Source organism: Lathyrus oleraceus, chromosome 5 (genome assembly GCF_024323335.1).
Source record: "Lathyrus oleraceus cultivar Zhongwan6 chromosome 5, CAAS_Psat_ZW6_1.0, whole genome shotgun sequence".
Classification (NCBI taxonomy): domain Eukaryota; kingdom Viridiplantae; phylum Streptophyta; class Magnoliopsida; order Fabales; family Fabaceae; genus Lathyrus; species Lathyrus oleraceus.
This window is the reverse complement of record NC_066583.1, coordinates 565,196,328-565,222,088: the sequence shown is the minus strand read 5'-3', so window position 1 is coordinate 565,222,088 and position 25,761 is coordinate 565,196,328. Positions and strand designations below refer to the sequence as shown.

The following is a 25,761-nucleotide window of genomic DNA, read 5'->3' as shown; positions in this document are numbered from 1 at the left end:
ATCTTTGTTGACTAAGAACTTTTTAATTGGGCAATTTGGAAAGAAAGTGATTCACACTCTTTGCATACAAAATTTTGTAATTGTTCTTTAACAAAGTTTTGTTTTTTGATTTCAAAATCTTTTTCTATGGTGCCAATCTTTTCTTTAAGAGATAAAATTTGTTTCTTTTGATTAGACATTGTTTTATACAAAATTTTGCATTCATTGAAAAGTTCATCTATGGCACCTTGTGCAACATTATCATAATTAGAAAAATCATTACTAACCTCTTCATCTTCATCATCATAATGGTTTGAATCCATCAACGAAAGATTTTCACATTCATCACTTTCTGAGTCGGGTGATGAAATTATTTCATTATCTTCCCATGCAATGTAGGCTCTTTTAGATTTTGACTCGTTTTTACTTTTGAAGTCGTTCTTCTTGGTGAGATTTGGACAATCATTATTTATGTGTCCTTTCTTTCCAAATTCATAGAAAATGACATTTGGTGTTAAAGTGGAAGCATCCTTTTTCATTAAAAAATTCTTTCTATTTGCATAATTCAAGGATTTTTCATTTTTACCAAAATATTTACCAAGTCTTTTTACAAGGAGAATGAAGTTCTTATCTTCCTATAGAGCATCATCTTCTTGTTCTTCTTTTGAGTCAACTTTCAAAGAAATGCATTTGGATTCTTCTCTTGATTCTCATGTTTTTCAAGTCTTCCAAGTTCAAGTTCATGCCCTTGAAGTTTTCCGAACAAGGGTGCGGATGTCATAGTAGAAAGACTTTTCTTTTATGATATTTCCATCACCTTTGGTTTACATTCCATGGTTAAAAACCTAATAACTTTAAGATTAATATCATCATTAGTAAAAGTGTTACCGAGAGTAATCAAGTGATTTATCAAGTGTACAAATCTCTTTTGCAATGCGGTGATAGATTCTCTGTGATGCATTCTGAACATCTCGTACTCTTGACTTAAAGTATTCAACCCATATCTCTTTACTTCAGTGGTTCCTTCATGATTTTCTACTAATGTATCCCATAATTTTTTTGTCGTTGTACATTGAGATACACGAAAGAATTCATCCATACTAGGTGCACTTTGAAGTATGTTGATTTCTTTTTTGTCGTAAAAATATTCTTTCTTATCATCATCATCCCAGGAAATCTTAATCTTTGGTGTCCCAACCCTGTTGACAACACTTGTAGGAACAAACAGACCATTCTCCACATCACCCTAAATTTCTTCTCCCTGTGCTTCAAAATTAGCCTCATGAGAATTTTCCAAAAGTCAAAATATTCACCAGAAAATAGTGGAGGTTTATTGTTACTACCACCATCTTTGGGAATAGGACTTGCACTTGCAGAAGCCATTCTAGATCTTTAGGAACATGTTACCTATAACCTGCTCTAATAACAATTGTAAGTGTGTAAGTACACCTAAGAGAGGGGGGGAGGGGGGTGAATTAGGTATTTAAAAATTTATCTGGTTTTTGTATGGTGATCTTTCTTTTCTTGCTTGAAGTGATAAGTAATAAAAGTTGTAAATGCAAAAAATAAATAACATCAAAAAATTTCCCAGTTCCCCTCACAATCCGAGAGTACTCCAGTCCCCTTACACAGTAAGAGATTTCAACAATGTCAGAACTTTTGTACAAGCCTAAGCTAGACTTCTATACATTGGGTTCTAACCTAATCACCAAGAACAATATTCTTGTGATTTACAAGTTAAGAAAAGAAAACAATCTTCCACTTTCTTACACCCATGTTTCCAATAATCCTGGATAACAAGTATAAGAATCACACAATCTTATATTCAACAATCCTGGAAAAATAACATGCTACTACAATAAATAATTTGAGTAGAACAAGTTTGATATATTAAATCCTGTAAGTAGGACTTCTTCTCTTTCAAATATGAAAGTTAAATATCATAATCTCTCTAAGTGATAAATGATGCTCTTATAATGATATGAAACTTTTCAAAAAGCATCTAAGACTAAAACACATGAAATGAAAATTATGCAGAGAGTTTTTATAAAATATGATTGAAAGAGGTAACAGTAAAAATGAAAATTTAATTATATTTATAGAGTGAAAACAACTCTTGATAAAACATGGCAATGGTAGGAAAATATTTCTGAAATATATTGAGTTTATAATTAGGAGATGCCATGAAAAATAGTGACTGAAGTAGTGAACACGATTCATCATTTTTCAAAACTTATTCAGGTGCAATCGATTGCAAGGGCTAAATTTTTGAAAAAATGCACTGCTGTAGTCGATTTCAGGATCATGTTAATCGATTGCAATGGCCAAAATTTTGAATTTCATAATTTCATTCAATCGGTTACACAAGGATGTTAATCGATTGCTTGCTGAATTATATTGAAAACTTTTCTAAGTCCAAATACTTCATGGAATGCATATGTTAACAAAGTATGGAATGAATATTTTCATATGTATGATCAAATAAATTGAGCACTTTAAGATTTCCTATGATAGTAATTTTATATACCTTGATTGATCATAAGCTATTTTTTTCCTCTTCTTATTTGATAATAATAGTTGATATTTAAACCATTATATTCATCAAAACTTTATGGAAGCTTGTCTTCACATTTCATGCATTCACCCTAGAGTTTCAGTCTCTCATGGGCGTTGAGGAAAATCGGGTTTTCCGTCGAATCACCACACTCGCATATTTTAACCATAGTAAAAGAATTAAAAAGAGCAAGTAAGGCAGATAAATAATACATGAGCCCTGTGCCTGCAAATTTTTTTGGCGGAAAGCGCAAAAAATATGGTCAACAAGTCTTGAAGAAAAGACGACGAGAGTCACAAACGGTAAGAAAATGAATAAATAAGGAAATGGTTTTTATGGAAGTAAGCTTTACAATAGTCAAGAAACTCTATCTAGCTAGATTCATGATGGTAATTTGGTTCCCCATAGAAATGATCATGATAAGGAGAGAGAAAACGATTGTCATTATTACACTTTTAAAATCCATTGCCATACGGTAACTTACCATAAAGATGACCGACTCAAGGAAGAAGGAATTCTAGGACTTTCTATCTGAACACTTCATTCCATTAAACCTTGTGATTAGGGGGCTTATGTACATCTCGGAATTCTCGAGGTAGAGTTATGGAGGCCGGGTATGAAGAGGCAGCATGCCGAGCTGCACAAGATGAAGAAGTCGGACCCTGGTCATATGGGTGTTGGTAGATGGCATGAACAAGTCAGACCCCGGTCATGAGAGTGTTGGTAGAAGACATGAACAGGTCAGACCCAGTCTCATGAGAGTGCTGGTAGACGACATGAACGGGTAGGCGTAATGGTTATATGGTAGCTCCAGGGTCGCATGGGAGTTACAAAAAATGATGAAAGAGGTGTTACATGATAGTAAAAGAGGATGATGGATGTTATCAACACCATTTAAACATGAAAGTCAAATGGACACTTCTAAAATGGCCCTTCGAGGTATGATAGGTATAAAAAGGCTTCCCATCGAGGAATAAGGGGTAGATAACGAATATCCCTCTCTATATAGTACGATTGTGATCTCAACTAACTCATCTTAGGAAGATGAACCAAATAGCGTATATTAGGATATATATATATATATATATATATATATATATATATATATATATATATATATATATATATATCTGTGTGTGTGTGTGTGTGTCACGTCTGCATAGCCCAAGATTAGAGGCCCATAACAAAAAGTAAGGAAGTGAAAGTAAGAAACAGGTGCACCCTTATTCTCATTCAATCTAGACAATTTCACCCTTTGATGTATCACTTACAATCCAGATCAATCTAATGTCTCCCTATGTAGCGTGACACGTCCCTTGCAAGTTGTTTTAATTTCTCCAGTAGATAAAGTGAAATGTGTTCTACTATCAAGTATTTAAATTCATTCTCACTTTCACAACACTTTTTATTTTCTCTTTGACCTTGGACATTGGAGTGCTATCGTTATAGGTCATCCCCCTATCTACCACACTAGAAGCTCAAGTCCACCGCAATGAAACACCATCACCGTGTTCATTGAAAAGCTTTGGTTCCACCAAGGAACAATGGTGTCGTTTGTAGGAAAAAATATGATTCTCGTGTATTAATTGACATCTCCTTTCTTAGACGGCTCATATCTTTGTTCTCAATCTTATTCCTTGAAGCTTCTTGACCTTAATAAACCTTGATCAGATCCATCCTTAGATTCCAAAACAATGGTGGAATTCAAAGCCAGGCGATCCGATGTTCAACGGAAAGGCTCCACCATAGTCGTTGAAGCTGCTAAAGATTCACCTTCTCTTCCTTAAGTAGAAAACGATTTATACCTAGAAGAATATCCTTTAAATCCTTATACCATATCCCATTCCGTGAGAGTCAGTCAAAAAGAATTTCAAGCTCTTATGTTCTTCGGATCTATGCAAGAGTTTTTCCAAGGTAAACAATCACATTGACCTCCATCAATGTTTGTGGCACTTGAGCATGATATGCTTCATGGCCTTCCGCTATTACAAGAAAATCATGGAGTACAAGAAGTTGCCGACATGTTGAATAATGTCTACAATATGGTGAAATAACATAATTCATAACTCTTGGCGCAGAGGATCAACACGATTGAAGAGAATCTGCAACATGTCACGCTAATAAATAGTATTGTGCGAGGTGGTCTCCCTAGGAAATTAAGCCTCTTCTCCTAAATTGGACTTAGTTAAGGCAGCAAAACCACACATAGAGGTCCTAAAATCTACAATTTCGAGCCATCACCGACGGCATATGACACATCCCCCGATCCTCAAGTGAGGAGTGGAAGCTACACCCCTAGAGGTCCTCCGTCCTTGAAGAAGGGAAATATATGATGAAAACGCACTGGTCTGTGAGCAGAAAAGGAACCATTTGTACATTCACATCCTGATAGCGAGATTCTAAGACGGGATCAGAGAAACCTCTGAAGCTGTAGAACTATGTCAAGACCGGAGACCCAAATGAACACATAAAACACATAGATAACCAGTTAGACTATTATCACATTTGAAGAATGATAAAGAGAAAAGTCTTTTCATTAACCTTGAAAATATCCTTAATGACATGGTTCAAGACCTTCTTTGATGGGAGCATAAATTCTTGGAAAAACCTTTGTGATGCTTTCACATCCTAAAGCAGCAACCCATGATAATCACCATAATCGGTTGGGTTACTCAATGGAAGAAAGAAACTATACGTGAATACATTAAGTGTTTCACCAAAGTGGAAATAGCCATGGAAGACACATATGACAATTTAAAGTGTTGGATATTCGAGAAGGGGTTGAGGTCAGATTGCACGTTCTTCAAAAAGTTGCGGCTCAAGGAAGCCTGTAGCTTAAGTTATTTGCTAAGTACAACATAACCCCTACATCAACTATGAAGATAAACTCATATCTAAAGGATGTGAAAGTGGCCTAGTTAATGGGAACTATGGATCAAACTTGTTGTAGGAAATAGAGATTATCCATTGTAGAGAATATGGAGAATGTGACCCCTGATCTAGGTTCAATTCTTACACCCTTATGAATATGTTGAGAGATTAAGATTGGAATTAATGCAACAACATGGATTTCAAATAGGGGGATTAAGGAATCTATACCCAATCCAGGTGTCTCCGAGGACTGATAGATCCAAATATTTCCATTTTCATAAATGTATTGAACATAACATAAAATATTCTTTTTCAATGAAAGATGAAACCGAGTAATTGATCAAAAAAGGTATTTTATTTGATTACACCAAAGAAGGTGGTAGAGGAGATATCTGATGTAAGAGGGAAGAATCTGGGATATGTAGGGAGTCATAAACGCAAAAATGCTCCCCCTGAAAGGAGAAAGCATCCCCTAAGAAAGTCATCAAAATCATGAGTGCAGACATGGAGAAGAAAGGAAGCAACATCAATGAGGAAAAAGATAACAAAGGGGGAGAGCACCATTACATTTCTTCTATTACAGGAAGAATCCTAAGGCCTAAAAATCCCTCCAAGGGCATAATTTATAGATTTATTTCTAAATTGATGGTTGTGTAAAGAGGAAAGGGAAAATTATGCCATTAAACCCGAAAGATCTATCTTGGAGTGCCTAGATAGTGAGAAAGTAAGAGCAGCGTGAAATGACATATTGCCCCTAATGATAAAGATCTTTATGGTCAACTATGACGTGTCTCGAGTCTTGATCAACGTGAAAACTCTTGTGATGTCATGTATGTTGAGCTATTAAAAACAATTAGGATGAAGAAAAAATTTGTAGCCTGATGAGGGGTTCGATTAACAAGCCTTTAATGATACAATGACTCGCTCATGAGGGTACATTAACTAATAGTTACACTGAGTGAGGGGAGAATTACATTGATTACCAACCTTCAATTCGTGGTAGTCTCCTTCCAAATTGTGTACAATTGCATCCTAGGAATACCTTTTATTGCGAAATTGAATACGAAATCCTCCCAGAAACTACTCAAGGTGAAGTATCACAATGTGCATGATGCGATAGTGACCATTTGTGACAACTTAGATGGAGCACATGGGATGCATAAGGCTTTGCAATGCGACTAGATTGACAAAGGGAATGGAAAGGAAACGAATTCAAGGTGACATCCCTTGTAAAATAGTTGAGGAAGATGGCTATCAAGCCTCCCAAGGAAGGGACCGAGATTCCAACCATTATGGAAAGGGTAACATTCATCTGAGGAGTGCAAAGGGAGCTTCTAAATGGAGATTGTAACAACCCGTAACTACTCATCCTGGAAAATTGGAAAATGATAACTAGTGGATAACCCAGTTTGTTATGCTTCTTTTATTTTTGCAAGTTGTCAATATTACTTAATGATGTATTTTAGAATATAATAAGACTATTTCAACTAAACACTTTTCCTTATGATCACTAAGAGCTTTCAAAAACATGAAATTCAGTTATGAATACCCCCAACTAAGACCAAAGAAATAAGGCCCGTAATGCAAGCACATAATTAAAAAAACACATCGTAAAATAATAAATAAAGTCTTTATCCCCTCTTGTTTGTTAGCCACTCCAAAGAGTGAGATGAACCCCCATGACGTCAACCTCAAACCAGGTTTCCACCTGGGAGCAAGGAAGAGGTATTGACCCTTGGTCAAGCATGGTCCCAAGTGAAGTCCATTAAATTTTGAGCATAACCCTGTGAGAAATATGCCTCAAAGAGAAACGAACTCAGGTATAACATAAACAACACATAAGGTAAAATAACAATAAGTGAACATATTATATAAACAAGTATCATGAAGTTTACACAAACATTGAAAGCACGACATGTATGATTGACCCGAGTAAAAACAAAGTACATAAGGACTAATCCTGGAGGGAGATCAGCTTTCCATCCTCTACTATCTAATCAATGCAAACTTGATATTGCAAAATATGCATTGTGGGGTAAAAATACTCCACTTGCTACGAAGCATTTTCAAAAGAATCTTGTGCAATAGAGAAAATGTTTTCTAATGAATTCACATACACCTTCCTCAAGGAAATATTCTCTAGGCGCATCTCTAAAAATCCGTCTTGAGCTTCCTTCAAGGATGCCTCAAGTTCTTCTGCCCTAATACGGGAAAGACTCAATGTATGGTTTACCTCGGCAAGAGCGACCTCAATCATCGACAATGACTCATAATAAGAGGATAATGCTTCAATCCTCTTTGTTATTTTCTGCACAAGTAATTTCACTTTGTCAAGCAAAGTGTCGGGGTAGCCAAAAGCGCCTATAATGTCTCTGATTTCCAAAAAAAAGGAAGAAACCCCTGAAGTTCTTCCTGATACCAATCTTGTTCAATGGTAAGAGCTTCCACATATGCTTGAAGTACCTCCATTTCCTCTCGGAGATGGTCTGGCATAAAAACTTCCAGTCATCAGGAACCACTGAAAGTCAAGACAGTTGATACCCGAAAAGTATAATACGTTTGGTATGATAATTCCTCCTTAAGAGCTACCTAGACCTTATTTGCAAAGTAGGAGCAATCTTTTTTAGAAATAGAGGATTTAATCTCCCTTATCATACGGGGACCATTTCAGGCCAAGAAAGAAGCGGGCAGAGCAGCCGAAATTGACGTAGAACCCTCTATAGGAACAAATCTCCCAAAGTTCCAACCAAGTATCTGGGACGCCTAGTAAATGATCATTCTTCTTGGGGGACTTCAAGATCATAGCTTAAAGATGGATATTCCATGCTCCCCACTTGTGGCGAGCGCTGGTCATCCTCCGCCACAACCCACACAGAGAAGCCTTAAGTTTCCACTTGAACTAGTGAAGGGGTAACCAAAGTAGCTGACCTAAAAGTGACCCCTGGCGATGAAGATCCCCCAATAGTATAAGTATTAGTAACACATGCTAGAAGAAATATAGCCTGGGAATCAACCTTCATCCTTCGAATTATTTGCTTATATTTCATACTAGCTACATGATTAAAATAATGACATTAGATAAGAAAACATTCAAAGAAGTGATGAGAATGGGAAAAGACCAACAATGCTTACTAAAGATAATATTTATGGCCTCTATCCTGCTAGTTTCTACCAGTAGGTGAGTCAATATAAACAAATTAAATCGTTTCTTCGACATTGCGTCAGGTAGTGTCAAGCCATTGTCATAACCAAGTCCCTCAAAGAAAGAAATCAATTACCTCTTCAGGTACATCTCTATGTCATACAAATCATCTCCTTTATAAACGTAAGACCTAGACTCCGCCAAGAAATGACTCTAGCGCAAGAACATAGAAAATATTTTTGTACACATGTAGGGCAACCTAACTTCTATGTTGCACACCTTCACACAAGCTTTTTCATTAATGGGAGTGACCGTGAAGTATCAGTACTTAAAATCCCCCACGTTATCCAAGTAGGCCTCGAAATAACGCTTACCTTAACTTAGAGAAATCAAGCCTTGACACCACACAGGATGAGCCAAGGTGGAAGAAGAGCCCTAAGGTTGATACATTTTTCTTGACCCTCAATGCATGGAGTTCAATCAATAATTAGTTCACATTGCCTCTAAGTATCATATATAGATCCCCATGTTCTTCACATGTTATTTTGATCAAGAAATCATCAAGAGTTTGGAGTTGCTTTGCCTTGGAAACCCTAATTCATCTGGGTATCTTGTGTGACTTCTTCAACAAGTTTCTTCAATGATTGATCAAATATTTAAAGGGATACTTCAAATTACATAATCTTATGAATATGTGATCCTCCATGAGTCCCAAAAGTCAGGATATTGTCAAGCTAGTTGGTTGGTTCATGGTGGTTGACCAGAGAAAGTCAACTGGTCAAAATTGGGATTTCGTAGACCATATCTCCTACAATTGTTGTCATATGAAAATGATTCCAAGATAAGAGTTACTTTAAATGACATTAAAAACAACTTTCATGTTGAGTTCTAGAGCTATTTTTGATTGTAAAGTCATTTTTTATGGTGAAAGATTATAGGTCATTTTGTCTGAACCCTAGTTTGGAGGTCAACTTCCCAAGACAATAACTTGCTCAATTTTTATGAGATGAAAGCCTTTAAAATTCCATGATCAAATCCAAGATATATACTTAAACTTTGATGTTTGGAGGAAGTGAAAATTCAACTTGAAAATTCATATGCCAAGGGGAAACATTATAGGTCATTTTGGGCCAATGCCATTGAACAAATCATTTTCCTCAACTTCTAAAATACATAACTCCTTCATGACAAATCCAAATAAGGTAAAATATGCCACCAAATTGAAGAGGAATGAAATAGATACAACTTTTATGAAGGAACATTTCTCATTTGAAGTCCATAGAAAAAGTTATTTAAGGTGGAAGAAATGAACATTTGACTCGGGACTTAGAAAATTTTCAAATATGTTTGATTTCCCAAACTTCCATCTCAAAATTCATCATGATCCAAGATTCAAATGAAAAAATGTTCAACATGAAAGTTGTTCCCCTTAATCTCACCTTTCCAAAAATTCCAAGATCATCTCATTTGGATCAAAATTGAGGGACTTGCACATGGCTTCATTATGGGAAGTGTTTTGACAAGATTTGGATTCAAATTATCAAACTTTTTTGCATGCTTCCACATGATGGATTCAGTACACTTTCACACGAATTGGAAGTGGATTGTATCATTCCTAAGGCCCAAATCATTGCCCATGCACCCATACAAGGAAGTTTCTAAAATTGGCCAAATTTCAAGTGGTGTAAATATCAAGTGCATTGCCTATTTAATCAAGCTGAAGGCTTCAGAATCATGATCAACACCTTGCCCAAGCTTTGCTAGACCAATTCAAACCCTCGCTGCCATAGAATTTCTGAAGGTTTCTCTTGAAATCGAGCTTGAACTTCATCTTCTGTTTGGAAGTTCAAACTCCAGAAATTCACTTCCATTTTCATCTCAATTGACTTATGAAAGCAAGAGGAAGAGAAAGCAATCAAATCCAGATCAAGATCAAGTGGAATTAAATCAACTCGAAGGTGATTTTTCAGAAACTTCATCTCTTCGATTCTCTCTCAATTCTTCACCATTCTTTGTGATTTTTGGTTGTCTGAAGTCCTATCAATGTAGGCAAGAAGATTGAGTTGCTTTGAGGTCAAATCGAAGCAACTCAGTTCATGATCCTCAAAATTCAAATCCCTGTATCTTTTTATATACTTGGAATTGGACAAAATTGAGGCCAGATTCGAGCTCCTGGGCATTTTTTCTTTAAATCCATGTCTTGCTTTTTCATTTTGGTGATGGTTGATGGTGGAGTAGTCCGGTGAGGTCCACCGGAGAAGAAGACTGGAGCCCTGGCTCCGGTGATGTGTTGTCATGCATCTCAGCCATATGATCCATTTGAATTGTTTTAATCTTGGGCGTTGCTTTTGATTACCACGCGTGTGTTTCAGTTGACCAAGGCACATGTGGAACGCGCGTTTCCCACCATCTGATCTTCCATCTTAATTAATGAGGGAGATCAGATGGTTCCCATTTTTTTTGAATTTCTGATTATTTCATTTAATTGCTTATTTTTAATTAATTCATATTAATTTCATTATTAGTCCAAAAAATATGGGACTTTCACAAAAAAAAATTCAAATATTTTCCTCTTTCATTTTCTAAATTAAAATTATTTTTTAGATTAATATTGATATTTTTCATGATTTAATTGTTTTTATGCATATTTTTAATTGTTTAAAAATATTTCTGACTTTTCAAAAATAATGAAATTTTTTGTCTAAGGTCATTTGACCTTGTTTGACCTAGGATAAATCTCTTGGCCATTTATTTGGTGTTTTGAAGAGGTTTTAGGTTTTTGATCAAACATAATTTAATTTAAATGCATTTTAATTTGATTTTTAATGGATTAATTGTGTAGAAATTATGTTGAGCCATTTTTATTTACTTGTGAAGTTTGACTATGTGTTTGTGCCTTGGTCAAGGTTGATTTAACTTTTGTTGGATTAAAATCATTGGATTTAGGGGATTGATGAAATGTACATTTCATCTCCCAAAATGAATGAATGATTTTAATTTGATAAAATTCCTCCCATGACCAATTTGTGTTTGTCTCATCTCTCCTCCCTCTTCATCTTCAATCCCATTTTATCCCATCCCTTTCATTGACCAATGAAGTCTCAAATATCCTAAGGCTAATTGGTTCATCTATAACTTTGTGTTAGATGAATCAATACAAGTATGGATGAGATTAGGTCCACCCTTTGATCATTTTCTTTTTGTGTGTGGTATATTTTAGGAGTATGGTTCATTATACCATATCTCTAACATGCATTAACACCTAAATTTCTATTGTCTGACCTTAGATAGTTGTGACTTCTACATAACTCCAATTACGATTGCTTAACATAGCGCTAAATTTTAATCCAAAAGGCATAGTATTCTAGTAAGTGAGATTGTAAGCCTCCCCCCTTTCATGGTATTGTATGGAAACTTGCCCTTTTTTCCTTCCTTTGGAAGATGTCTTGGTTCAAGGATCCATGCTTGTGAATAAAGGGTTGAGTGTTCTCCAAAGAATGATTTAATCAATTGAAAAGCAAAACTCCACTAACCTCTAATCAACTAACATTTGACAATTTTTTATTCTTATTGCTTTTAATTTCAAGTCATTTACTTTATGTCATTTAAATTCAGGTCATTTACCATTTCATTTTCCATTTACATATCATTTAACTTGTTTATGTTTATGCCATTTTCACTTTGCTCATTTGAGCCATATACTGTGATTGTATATATTTGTTTGTGTATCTTGTTTGTGTTTGTGGTCTTAGGACCTTAAAATACCTAATTAACAACAAAAACCCTAAAAAAATGTTTGTGTGGACTGTTGGATGTGATCTGAGCTTTGGACTTAGAATTAGGCAACATTCCCTATGCAAAAGGACTTGGCCAATGCCAGCATTTCTGAAACCAAGTCATTGAGAATTGAGCTTTCATCTGATACAAGTGTTGGGATCAACTTGAGTTTATCTGCTACATGGTCTTGATGCAAATGTGACTTTAAACCTGTGTCTAATGCCTTATTCTGAGTCATTCAAGGAGTATGTCATCTGATACATGTGAAGATTAAGAAGAAGACTAAGAAATTGCTAGCTTGGATTGTGGTTATCTTCATTTAATGCCTTACTCTTCACCTTGCTACTTGATTATTGATATTGCTTGATTCTAAAGTCCAAAGGAAAAATGGGTTTCTATATGACATTCTTGTCTATTGGATTGCATCCCATTGCTGAGATCTTTTCAACTCTTAACTTTTAAATTTTATGCTTAAGATTAGTCTCTTCATCTCCTCCCACTTCTTAAATTTCAAATCTCTCCCCCCTTTTTAAAATCTTCTTTGCTTGTGATTTCTAAACTTAGACTCTATTGCAAATTAGAAACTTTGGCCTTATGCCATTGCATTTTTTAAACTCTTTTCTTAAATCAAACTTGTAAATGAATCTAACCATATTGACTTAAAATTTCAAAAGACAAAAAGAACTAACACTCATTCAAACTCTTTTAGGCCCTTTGTGCCTCTTTTTTAAATTTAAATTTTATTAAAAGCAATCCACTCATTTTGAAATTGATACCATGAACTACGAGGTTTTAATCCCTCATTTTTATGTTGGTACGTAGGCACAAGTCCGAAGGTTTTGTCAAACACAAAAATATAATTAATGAATTCTCTTCTCATCCCCGTACTCTATTTTATTGCAAAACATCATTTTATACCAAAACACATACACACATAAAAAAGGCTCCCTAGGAGTACCTATGACACTTTGGGTGCTAACACCTTCCCTCTGTGTAACCAACTCCCTTACATGTAATCTCTGACATTTTATTAGTTTTAATTTGAAAACTTCTTATCTTTGGGTATTGTTCGTACTTTTCCCTTTTCCTTTGGAAACAACAAAGCGCGGTGGCGACTCTGGTTTTATTGACGTTAAGCTTATCCATAGCTTAATGGTCATTAATTTACTGCTACAACATCCATCATATTTATTGCATACCCTCTTATCTTCATCCGAAGTTAATACCCAAATCTGACGAGGACCCATTTTCAGTAAAAGCATGATCCAGACCGTCATGGTGGGTGAAGATATAAGCAATATCCATGTCTCATGATCAACCAATCTTCTGAAATACCTCTGATTGCCTTTCTTATGATTGTTTTGGACTATCTAAATGGCGGCGAACTTTGTCAAATGGAAGAGCTAGATTAGAAAAGCAAGTCCAAACTTGAATCCACCACTTCCTATTGAAATACGACCAGGGCAAGGAAAGTAACTAAAGATGAAGCAAGAATGTATGAAAATCTAACAAAAAGGAAACAAGGAATAAGGGACGAGAAAATTCAAATGTTATCTTGAAAAAGAAATGAGGTGAAGATGCGAGTACTAGAGAAGAAATGAAAATAGACTTGGAAAGAAGACTTACGTAAGAAATTTGACAACAAGGAAGAAAGCTATGAGCTTGGAAGAAGAAGAAGAATTTCCCGAAACCCACAAATGGCGAAAAGAGGAAAATGAAAGAAACACTTAAATTATCTATGAAAAAGGCACATCAAGATCTCCATGGAAAACATCATCTATGCAAGAAACATTTAAAATATCTGTCCCCAACACCTATAGTGACGCCTTTTTTAGACCTTTCATTCACTACGCCAAATAAGGGAAAAGAGGGCGCTTATTTTGGCCTATAACAGCGCTTTTAAGCGCCCTCTAAAGTGGCGCTGGCATAGGTAAAGACAGCGCTTTGTTTTCCTGGAGAAAGCGCTGTCTAAAGTGGCCCTTTAAGGGCCACATTATAGTGCGCTTTCAGAAAAAAGCGCCCTCTGGAGTGGTCCATAAAGGGACACCTTAGAGGGCGCTTTCTGGAAAAAGCGCCCTCTAAAGTTGTCAATGTAAAGTTTTTAGAGGGCGCTTTCAGGAAAAAGCGCCCTCTAAAGTTGTCAATGTAAAGTGTTTAGAGGGCGCTTTCTGGACAAAGCGCCCTCTAAAGTTGTCAATGTAAAGTGTTTAGAGGGAGCTTCCTACAGAAAGCGCCCTCTAAAGTGTTAGTTATTTTAAAAAAAATTGTTTGAAAAACAGTGGATATTTAATTGGTAACCTGTTCGCATGCTGCAAAAGTGTAAAATTCATATTGATTTCATCCTTTAATCCAATGTTATACACCATTAATCCATTGATATATACAACATGAATCCATTTATATACAACATTAATCCTCCATATATACAACATTAATATATGATTCTTTGATCAACAATATACAACAACATATTCATGATTTAGTAAAAGTACAACAACAATATACAACATATATACAACAACAGTATACAACAACAACATTCCATACATATATGTACAACAATATACAACCTAGCTATATGATTCTTTGATCAACAATGAATTGACACAATTCGTCCTTCATTTCATCCAAATGAGCTCTTGAGTAAGATTTGTATTCCTCAAAGTACTACAATTAAGAGAATAAAACATATTCATGATTTAGTAACAAATTAGATGAAATATCCGATAATATTAAAATAAACCCTAAGTTATTATTCCATACCATTTTTGGGATGTCTATACGATTCAACGCAATGATATCTCTCATAAATCTCAATACAAAAAATCCGCAATCGACCGAATTATTTTGCTGAGGACACTACACAGAAAAACAAACAATATATATATAGTTAATTTCTTACAAACACTATTATAAGCAAAAAAACAAACACTATTATAAGCAAAAATAAGATATTTAATATATACCTGAACTCTGACCCAGGTAGTGTCCTTCCTATTGCGGTAATTCTTTTTCGATCTAAATTTTAGTATTGCCCTAACAAAATAAAAACGTATATTGAGATCAATCTGACAGACATAATTAAATATACAAATACACACGAATATTTAGGGGAATTTCACTTACGCGTCAATCGTCTTCTTCATACTCGGATATTTACTCCAATCACCCGATAATGAATCGAGATAATATACAATTAGTCTCGAAAGATCCATAGCAACCAACACCCAGTGACCACTATAAAATAAAACAAAAATTTAGATGCATGAAAATTTTCTACGTAAAAGATATACATAGATTAGAATGAAATTATTAGAAAGAAAATCTAACCCGTTGCCAGAATTAAACGGTAAAAAATACAAACTGGGTGTAGTATTATCGCCGGCCGCCATGAATCTATCGACTAGTTCATTCTTTACGGATGTTGGATTTTTCGTTATAAGCGTTGTGTTGATACGGGAAGCAGCAATAAAATTGAATCGGTTACACAATTCAGTTCCCCGCATCAATGTTACATACATATACCTTAAATAGAAACATAATAAACATTAGACTACTCATTGAAATGTGTAAATAAATTGTTCAACTAAGTAAATAATAGATTGATCGGAGTACCATATGTATGTATGAATGACAGCGATGCCCAATTCTTCGTGTTCAAAAAGTTGTTGCATGTCCTCCTTTGCAATTATTTCGGAATGAGCAAATCCGAAAACACCTTCATCAAAATCTACACTACGGATGGCGCCGTGTATAATATCGGACTCTTCCACCATTTTCTCAAGACGCATCATAATTTGAGATTTTGTCCCGGACGTCGTTGGAGGAATATCGTTACCAGCTTTTTTCAACTTTCGACCGGGAACCTAAAAATTCATATAAATTAAATCATGACTTTTTGTGATGCAACAGAATCGTTGCGTATATAATTCAATAGGTATATATATTTGTACCTCTTTTTGAGATGCAACCGACTCGATGCGTCTTGAAATCCCTTTACCAGCTTTATGCGTGGGTCTTGTAGGAGTCTAACATTACCATGTAATAAGGATTGATTAAATATCATAATTGTAGCTGAATTGAAATGTGAATACTAAAGATTCATAATCATTTAGAACATATATACCTCGGCATCTGGGAAAATTAGATCTGACGGCCATCCAACAAAGGATCCGACTGCTTCTCGCATCAACGTTGTCTCTGAAACAACGTCAGGTAATGGTAGAAGCGCGTCGGTATCTAATACAAGGTCAACCGAAACTTTCATATATCCAACCGGGAGGGGATTATGGTGAAGTAATTCACCCGAAGTGTTGTGCACTTTTCCCTTGCCAACCATGCGATAAGTTGGTGACGATAGATACAGCTGACAAGGTGAAATGCCCTAAACCAATAATAAATGTTATTGTTAACGTGTATATGTGTCAAGTAAAAAAGTGTTATTTTAATTTCATAATAACATATATAATTACCTCGGGAAATTTCGGTTGACAATTGATACTAGCTCGGTCACTAGTATCTTTTGCCTCGGAGGCGCACCTTTCCTCTCTATACCTTGCATTCTCGTTTTGCAGTTGGAGTACTTGTGCCCTTAACTCCGCCAAGGTCTCCATCACCTCTTTGTTGGTAGGATTTTTTGTTTTTGGTTTTTTATAAAATGACGACGGAGTCACACCAAAACTCTTACCCCTCACACGACCGGAATACTCAGGAACATTTAGTACTCGACTAAGTACGCTCCTGCAATCCTGGACCTCGGTTGAAGGTAAGGTTTGGGATAAAGTCTCCTGAAATATTATTAGAGGAGATTAAAAATGAATTATATGTCTAACAAAATTTTCGATATAATTAAAGAAATAATGTTACATATACTTACACATTCGTCATAAACATTTTGGACCGCTTCAACGACAGCCCCATCCTTCCCAACCCGAGCAGCCTTCCATAATACGTGCTCCGGAAGAGATGTTGCGTCACTTTTCTCCTCGGCTAGCTACACATTGAATTAGATTATAAGATCATCAATTATAACATATTGTGACAATGTATAAGCTCATAGCATTTGAATATACTCACAATTCTTTGTTGTAACCGTGCATATCCCGTACGCCCTTTTTTGTACGGATACGCGGGTTTTGATGCCCTTTTCCGATTTTTGTCGCTTACTTCCTGGATAAAAAAGTTTAAGGCATATTAGAACCAAGTAACTTAACAATTGTATAATACCATAATTAATAGACATTACATGGAATTTTTCGTTTCTTCGTTTGGCGACAAAGTTATCCCATTCATCGGCTGAAATAATCTCGGCATACTTCATTGGTCGTTCTGCTTCAACAAATTTTCCTTCCTCATCCTTGAGAAATTTGTTGGACAAAAAGGATCGAAATCCTCTGAGTCTTTTTCCGGCCAATTGAATACAATATTTTTGCCGGCTTTCATCGATGTGAAAGGATCTCTAAAAAACATACACATGGAGTGTGTTATTATAAAGTAATATTATAACAATATATGGTCAACAAATAGTCAACAAAAAAAACATATAACAATATATGGTAAGTACCTGTATCTCAGACCATATTTTTTCTTTGCCAACCTTCAAGTCCGGACTTCTCCAATTATCACATGTAATCGGAATATGTTGTCAAACAAGGAAACCAATGTAACTTGCCAACATTGAACCGTTAGGCTCAATTAGTTGGTCTTCAGCACTCCAATGTACTTCAAATTTTACACCCTTGTCTCTTGCACGAATGATTGACTTCATAACATTCAATCCTCGTTTGATTTCTTTTTCAACATTGTTACGTGATCCATTCGCGTCATGGGTATCGTCTTGGTTAGCCATTTTATCTGTAATATAGAAATGATTCAATAAGACCCAAGTAAGACAATGATTCAATACGTGAACACATTCATATACCTTCCATTTCTCTCATGTTACAACAATCTAAACTCTTTTTTTTTATCATTATTGAATACAAACTCACACACACCTACTGCATGCAAAAGACCAATGCAAACTTATGGTGTTTGGAACATGAACAAACTTGCATCCATAATCATCAAACTTCCAAGCACAAGCTCAAACACACTTCAAATGATATCAGTTTTCAATCAGAAATAAAAAAACTCAGTTTGCCCTAAACAACATTAATCAACATAATGCACAAAATGTAAAACTAAGTTTAGAAAATGCCCTAATCAAACACATGAAGAAAGTGAACGGTAACGATGGAAAAGAGAAATACCTTCAAGGTGACGGTAACGATGGAGAAGAAAGTGAACAGTGACGGTGGACGCAGATAACTCAGTGAACGTGAACGCAGCAGCAGAAAAAGGCGACGGCGACGATGACGGTGAGGGAGGGAGAACGAACGGAGGACGAGAGTAATCGCAGTAGAGAGAAAACCCAGTTACGTAAACGAAATAGCTTATAGAGAGGGAAAATAAAGAGACATGCATTATATGTTATAATTTTAATGTTTACTAAAGGGGACCTTAGAGGGCGCTTTTGTAAAAAAAGCGCCCTCTAAAGGGGGCCTAAGAGGGCACTTCTGAAAGCGCTCTCTAAGGCTTTCCAAAAGCGCCTTCTAAACTGGAAATGTACATGGACTTAGAGAGCGCTTTTTTAAAAGCGCCCTCTAAGGGTAACCTTAGAGGGCGCTTTCACTAAAGCGCCCTCTATTGTTGTCCCTCCATTTCCTCATTATTTTTTTTTGGCTTCACTTTAGAGGGTGCTTTGTTACAAAAGCGCCCTCTAAAGGGGGCCTAAGAGGGCGCTTCTAAAAGCGCTCTCTAAGGCTTTCCAAAAGCGCCTTATAAACTGGAAATGTACATGGACATAGAGAGCGCTTTTTTAAAAGCGCTCTCTAAGGTTACCCTTAGAGGGCGCTTTCAATAAAGCGTCCTCTATTGGTGTCCCTCCATTTCCTCATTATTTTTTCGCTTCACTTTAGAGTGCGCTTTGTTACAAAAGCGCCCTCTAAAGTGCGTTGTCTATTCCAATAGTATGCTCCTTATTTTTTCTCTTCACTTTAGAGTGCGCTTTGGTAATAAAGCGCCCTCTAAGGGGCGCTGTCTATTCCAGTTTTTGGCGTAGTGATTTACTTCGGTCGACACCTGATATAGGGGTGTGCACGAAAAAAAAAACATCACACTACAGAGAAGAAATAAGGGCTGATGGGAAATTGTTTTAGATCATTCACAAGGCCCAAGGTGAAAGGTCGAGAAGAAAGATCAAGGAAAGTGAGCGTAAGAAACATGTGCACCCTCGTTCGCAAGACCCAAGATGAAAAGCCGAGAAGAAAGACCAAGGAAAGCGATTGTAAGAAACTATATGCATGTATTTACAATAATAAAGTATTTCAAAATCAATAGAAATAAAAAAGTTAAAGTTGAAAAACATCCGGATATAAAACAATAGTTCGAATTCAAGATTTAGCAACTAAAAATATCATTAAATATTTTAGAGCATCAAATAATTTTGCAAATCAAGAACAATGCTTTCTATACAAACAAGAGTAATATTCTGAAAAAATACTAATAAATTAAACAAGAGTTATAAGAAGAAATTATAAAATATTAATAATTATAAAAAATTATAAATATTTTTAATTTTATATCAATAGTTGTAAATTTTATAAAATATTTTAAAAAAAAATAATTCAAATAGCATTTATTATAAAAAATAAATAAAAAAGTGTCACTTTTACTCGGTATTTTTTAAGAATGTTTTATTCAAAAGTTCTCTAAAAACATCATTCTAAAGTCTTAATTTGACAAAGTGATACATTACCGTTACCATATATTCTCTTTTAATCCACCGCCACTTCCGTTGAAAATTCTACAACATTCTCACATACACACTGCATGGCCCAACAACAGCCACTTTTCCAGCTCATGCCATGCTCAACTCTCATTTTCTAATCAAATGCAAACTCCTCCACTTCCTATATATAACAAACCTCTTCATATTTTTTTCTCCACAACTTTTCAGCTAGATATCGCATTTTTTTCATAAAAAGAATCTCAAACCATGTCTCATGCAGTACCTGAAATCACACGACCTTGTGTGAACTTTCGTCCTAGCATTTGGGGAGATGTTTTCCTTCAATATGATTCTGAGTTACTGGTATTATTATATTCATACCTGCAATATGTTTCTACAATTATGATTATTGTGCAACAAACATGTTATTAATTATGATTATATTGCAGGAAATCAATGACAATATGAAGAAACAAGCACAGATACAAAAAGAGGAAGTGAATGAATTTTTTCAATCTTCAAGCAATAATAATATCTCACAAAAACTAAACATCATTGACTCATTGCAACGTTTGGGAATATCTTATCACTTCGAAACTGAAATTGACGAAGCATTAGAACAAATCCACAATAGTTTAATTATCAATAAAGAAATAAGCACAAAAGAAGAAGATGACGTTCACTTTCTGGCATTAGCATTTCGCTTGCTTAGGCAAAAAGGACATCACATTTCATCAGGTACGTCGAATTTTATCCACCATTATTCATATTATAGACGTGGATTCTTAATAATCATTGAAAAATCTCATATCTGGTGAGTTTTAACAGATATATTTAAAATTTTCAAAAACAATAAAGGGAGCTTCAATGAAAAGGTTGATAAACATGTTCAAGGAATGTGGAGCTTGTATGAAGCAGCGCATTTAAAGATTCGCGGAGAAGATATATTAGATGAAGCACTTGATTTCACACAAGCTTACATGAATTCCAAAACTACTATCAATCAATTGAGTAGTTTTCTTCATGCACAAGTAACTCAATGTTTAAGGAAACCTCTGCATAAGGGAGTTCCTAGATTGGAGACAAGGTGTTACATATCTTCCTATGAACAAGATCCTTCGCATAGTAAAGTTCTTTTAAACTTTGCAAAATTAGATTTCAACATGCTACAGAAAATGCATCAAAAAGAACTTGCCAGCATCACCATGTAAGTATTCAAAGTGTACTCATTTTTTGAAAAAAAAGTGCTATTCAAAATCAACCATTTCGCTAAGTTAAGATGACAAGCTTTTAATCGACTTGATAATAGTTGTATTTATGTTATTACAGGTGGTGGAAAAAATCGGACTTTACGACGAAAGTCCCTTACGCAAGGGATCGAGTAGTCGAGGCATACTTTTGGCCATTGGCTATGTCCTATGAGCCTAATTACGCTACTTCAAGAAAGATAGGAGGAAAATTGGTGTCATGCATTTCTCTTTTAGATGATACTTATGATGCATTCGGCACGGTTGAAGAACTCGAAATCTTCACAGAGGCAATCCAAAGGTTGGTTTGAATCCAAAAGAACCGATAAACTCATTATATATCATCTTTCTAAACTTTTTGGCTATAATTCTCTTTATGTATGAATTTCAGGTGGGATTTTAATCTCATTCAATCACTTCCAGAGTGCATGAAAGTGGTATTCAAAACAGTTGTAGGACTATGGGTTGAAATTGAGATGATATTGGTAGAGAATGGAAAATCAAATTTCGTGCTGCCATATATTAAACATGCCGTAAGCTTCCGATTCTTAAAACTGATCAATGCTGATTTTTATACTTCATTCAGAACTTGCTTACCATTCAATATTTTGATTAATTTTACAGTTTTATAACCTGGCACAATCCTACTTGGTTGAAACAAAATGGGGCAATGAAGGATTCATACCAACATACGACGAATACAAGGCGAACGGACTTATATCTTCTACAATCCCTCTTTCACTAATATCTTTCATTGGACTTGGAGAATCTTCAAACAAAGAGTTGCTTGATTGGATTTCCAGTGATCCAACAATCATCAATGCTGTAGCGGCTATTGGCAGACTCGCGGACGACGTGTCCTCGCATAAGTTTGAGCAGCAAAGAGTGCATGTTGCTTCAGCAGTTGAATGTTGCATGAAGCAATATGAAGTGTCACAAGAAGAGGCCTATAAAATCATTCACAAGGATATTGAAGATTTTTGGATGGATATAAATGAAGAGTGCCTCATGTTAAGGAGTATCCCAAGGTCTGTGCTTGATTGTATTCTTAATGTGGCAAGAGTAACTGAGTTCACCTATGAAAACTATGAGGATAAATACACAAATGGGGAACTGTTGAAAGATTATGTTGTTCAGCTGCTCATAGATCCAATAACCATCGAGCAAAACGAGTAGGAGAAGGAAAATAAGCAGTAATATTAATTAAGTAGCTATTTTAAATGTGAATTATTTTACTATTGCATTAATAACTTACAAAAAAATATTTATGTTACAATAGCTTGTAATCTAAGTTATCAGTTTGGGGGTGTATGTAAAATTAATGAATGAAGCTAGTGTGATTTTCTTTTGAATAAAATGCTGGTCTGAATTTAATTTGATTCTTCGTCGATGATTTAATATAATTCACGTTACTTTGTTATGTTAGTCATGGGATACAAGTAATAACTTATATATAAATATATAAATATATGAACGTAGTTAGATCAAAATACACAATACAAGATAACACAATTTACTTCTCATTCTTCACATTCTCTCTAATACTCTCCTTCCTTCCTCCCCTAAGTATTTCAACACAACAAATTGGTATTTAGAGATTCGGTTCGTTCTTCTTGATCTTAATTCAAGATTTGCGCGTTGGTGGTCGTGCTTCCAGGGATCGTGAATTGTATTTCCTACAGAGATGAATGGTGGCAATAGTATTCTCAATTCTCTTTCAATTCTTGACGGTAAAAATTGAAATCGATGAGTAAACAAATGAAATCCTTGTTTGGATTCCAAGACCCCTTAGAAGTGGTCACCAATGGCGTCCTTGAACTTGCTCACAACGCAAATGACGCTCTGAGGATCAACCACAATGATACCAATAAGAAAGATTGCAAGACTACGTTTTGTATTCAATCTGCACTGGATGATGCGAATTACAATTGAATCTCTCATGCTGAATCTGCAAATGAGGCATGGGATATTCTTGTTAAGTATTACGAAGGTGGTGAGAAGGTTAAAGGAAGGAAATATGAGTTACTGCAGATGGGACAAGATGAAAATATTGCAGGCTATGTCTCGAAGGTGCAGAATCTTGTTCATCTCATGAAAGATTGTGGTGAAACCCTAACTGATAAGATGATAGTTGAGAAGGTAATGAGAATCCTGACATCTCAATTTGATCATGTTATCGTGGCCATTCAAGAATCCAAAAGTATTGGAACCTTGAAATTAGAAGATTTGGTTGGTTGGTTGGGGTGCATAAGTTAAAAATAGTTGAGAGGAAAAGGGTTCAAGCTTCGATACAAGCACTATAGACCTAAACATGGAGATTCCAAATTTAAAGGAAAATATGACAAGTCCCTGAGCAAGAAAAAGTTTTGTGGCTGGATTCTCACAAGCAAAAGAATGATGAGAGGACTTCTGAATCCTCCAAAACAGGAGAAGGAACCTCGACTCATAAAGAAAAACTCGAGAAAAAGAGTATGCAGTGTTACAACTGTGAAAAGTGGGGTCATTTGGCCAAGAATTGTTGATATAAGAAAGACATAAAAGGTTCTTCAAAACGAGAAGAGTGTCGAAGGATAAAATTGTGCACATGAAGACTCAGATGATTCTGAAACCATGGTGCTTATGCATACTGTTTCAGATGAGGATGTTGAGTCTAAGATATGGTTCCTCGACACAGGCTACTTGAACCACATGACTGGTCAAAGAGATTGGTTAGGAAACTTCGATGAGTCATAGAAGGACAATTCCAGGCTTGCAGATAGTAGCTCATTTCAAGCATAAGGTACGTTAAACATAGTTATTCAAAGTAGAAATGGAGCAAAAGTTATACTTGAGGATGTGCTCTATGTATCTAGAATGAATTTCAATTTCTTAAGTCTTGGACAAATGGTCGTAGGTTTCTCTGTGGTTATGAAAGATGGAGCCTTTGAATTATTCGACACTCAGAATAATTTGGTCTTAAAATATCTTATGTCGAAGAATAAGACATTTAAGACCATGATCTATTCAACTAAGGTACAATGCCTGAAAACAGTTGTCGACCACAAGCACAGTTGGTTGTGGCACTTGAGGTTTGTCGATTTTAATTTTAGGACACTAAATCAACTGATTACTCAAGATATGGTAACTGTTATACCAATTCTTATCATTCTTGACGAGCTCTATATATGTTGCTTGGTGGGGAAGCAATCTAGAAAGTCTTTCATTTCAGTTGTGCCAATAAGGTCTTCCTACATACTAGAAGTAATACATTTAGATGTATTTTGAGGATCATATCATTGGTGGAAACAAATACCCTATCTCATTTGTTGATGAGTATAGTCGAAAATTATGGATCTATGCGATTAAGCGCATAGATGAAGTATTTGTAATATTTAAGAGACTCAAAATACTTGTCTAAAACCAAAGTAAAAAGAAGATCAAGGTTCTAAGGACAAATAGAGGTGGAAAATGTGAGAGAATTCTTTACCTTGAATTAATTTTTAGTGATAGCAAATTGTGTGATCATCATCCAAATGTTGGTTGTGCATTGCATTACATGATACATTTGTGTTTTTATTATGCTTTCCATCCCACTCTATTGTTGCATAACTGTACATATAAACCTACATTGATACTTCCCTTAAAATAACAATTAAAATGCATTTTATGTCAGTATGTATCAATACATAAGCCTCTGCATCGATACATACAGCATGTGATAAATCACAAAACCTTTATGTTCAGTATGCATCGATGCATACGAGTCATGCATCAATACATGGAAGGCTAAAGACTCTATGCATCGATCCACACGATCCCTGCATCGATACATGACCAATTGAAACAGCCTGTGTATCAATACATGCGCATTAGGCATCGATACTTACTAGTGAAATAATCACATGCATCGATACATACGAATTATGCATCGATACATGATTAATAAATTTCATCAAAAATTCACATATCTTACAGTATGCATCGATACACACTCTTATTCATCAATACATAAAGTTGTTTTATGTTATAACAGTAACTGTTTTGCAGCATATATAAGACAGGTTATGACAGCAGTGCAGAGGACGAATTCATTGAGGGAAAACAATTGAACACAAGATCAAAAGCAGTGTTGGAGCAATTGTTTGAGAGCAATTAGAAACTTGAAAGAGACTTCATCTTCTTCATCTTCTCAATCACTTTTCTTCAAGAACATTTACACATAACCATTCTTGTTCTTTGGATTAAAGAAGCATCGAGATAACGTTCAGTGGTACGATCAAGGATCTAGCTGTGGTTTGCAGTGGAACGATCGAGGATCTAGCTGAGTTGAAGATTGAAGGGGGTTTCTAGGAAAAACCTACTGGTTTGTCCTTCAAGAACTGGAGTGTTCTTGAGGGTTTGGGAGTCACGTTTGCAGAACATATTCAGCCGCAGCGTTGCG

The 25,761-nt window shown here is 35.5% G+C and overlaps 1 protein-coding gene across 2 annotated transcripts; it reads left to right on the top strand.

The window, feature by feature from the left end:
• Positions 1-20,316: 20,316 nt before the first annotated feature.
• On the top strand, positions 20,317-22,715 carry LOC127083213 (probable terpene synthase 2). Of its 2 annotated transcripts, none has more exons than XM_051023475.1 (6): positions 20,317-20,457; positions 20,544-20,832; positions 20,953-21,301; positions 21,424-21,642; positions 21,733-21,874; positions 21,966-22,715. In XM_051023475.1, the coding sequence occupies exons 1-6, from the start codon at positions 20,362-20,364 to the stop codon at positions 22,515-22,517; spliced, it is 1,647 nt and encodes a 548-aa protein (XP_050879432.1). In that variant the 5' UTR covers positions 20,317-20,361; the 3' UTR covers positions 22,518-22,715. The 2 variants fall into 2 exon arrangements, with proteins under 2 accessions (XP_050879432.1, XP_050879430.1); XM_051023473.1 differs by having other exon boundaries at positions 20,923-21,301.
• Positions 22,716-25,761: the final 3,046 nt, after the last annotated feature.

Bases quoted from the DNA above. Each gene is read 5' to 3' on its own strand.
- LOC127083213 (XM_051023473.1), top strand. From the start codon at position 20,362: ATGTCTCATGCAGTACCTGAAATCACACGACCTTGTGTGAACTTTCGT. The intron at 20,458-20,543 runs GTATTATTATAT...ATTATATTGCAG, and splicing joins AATATGATTCTGAGTTACTG to GAAATCAATGACAATATGAA. The intron at 21,875-21,965 runs GTAAGCTTCCGA...TTAATTTTACAG, and splicing joins TGCCATATATTAAACATGCC to TTTTATAACCTGGCACAATC.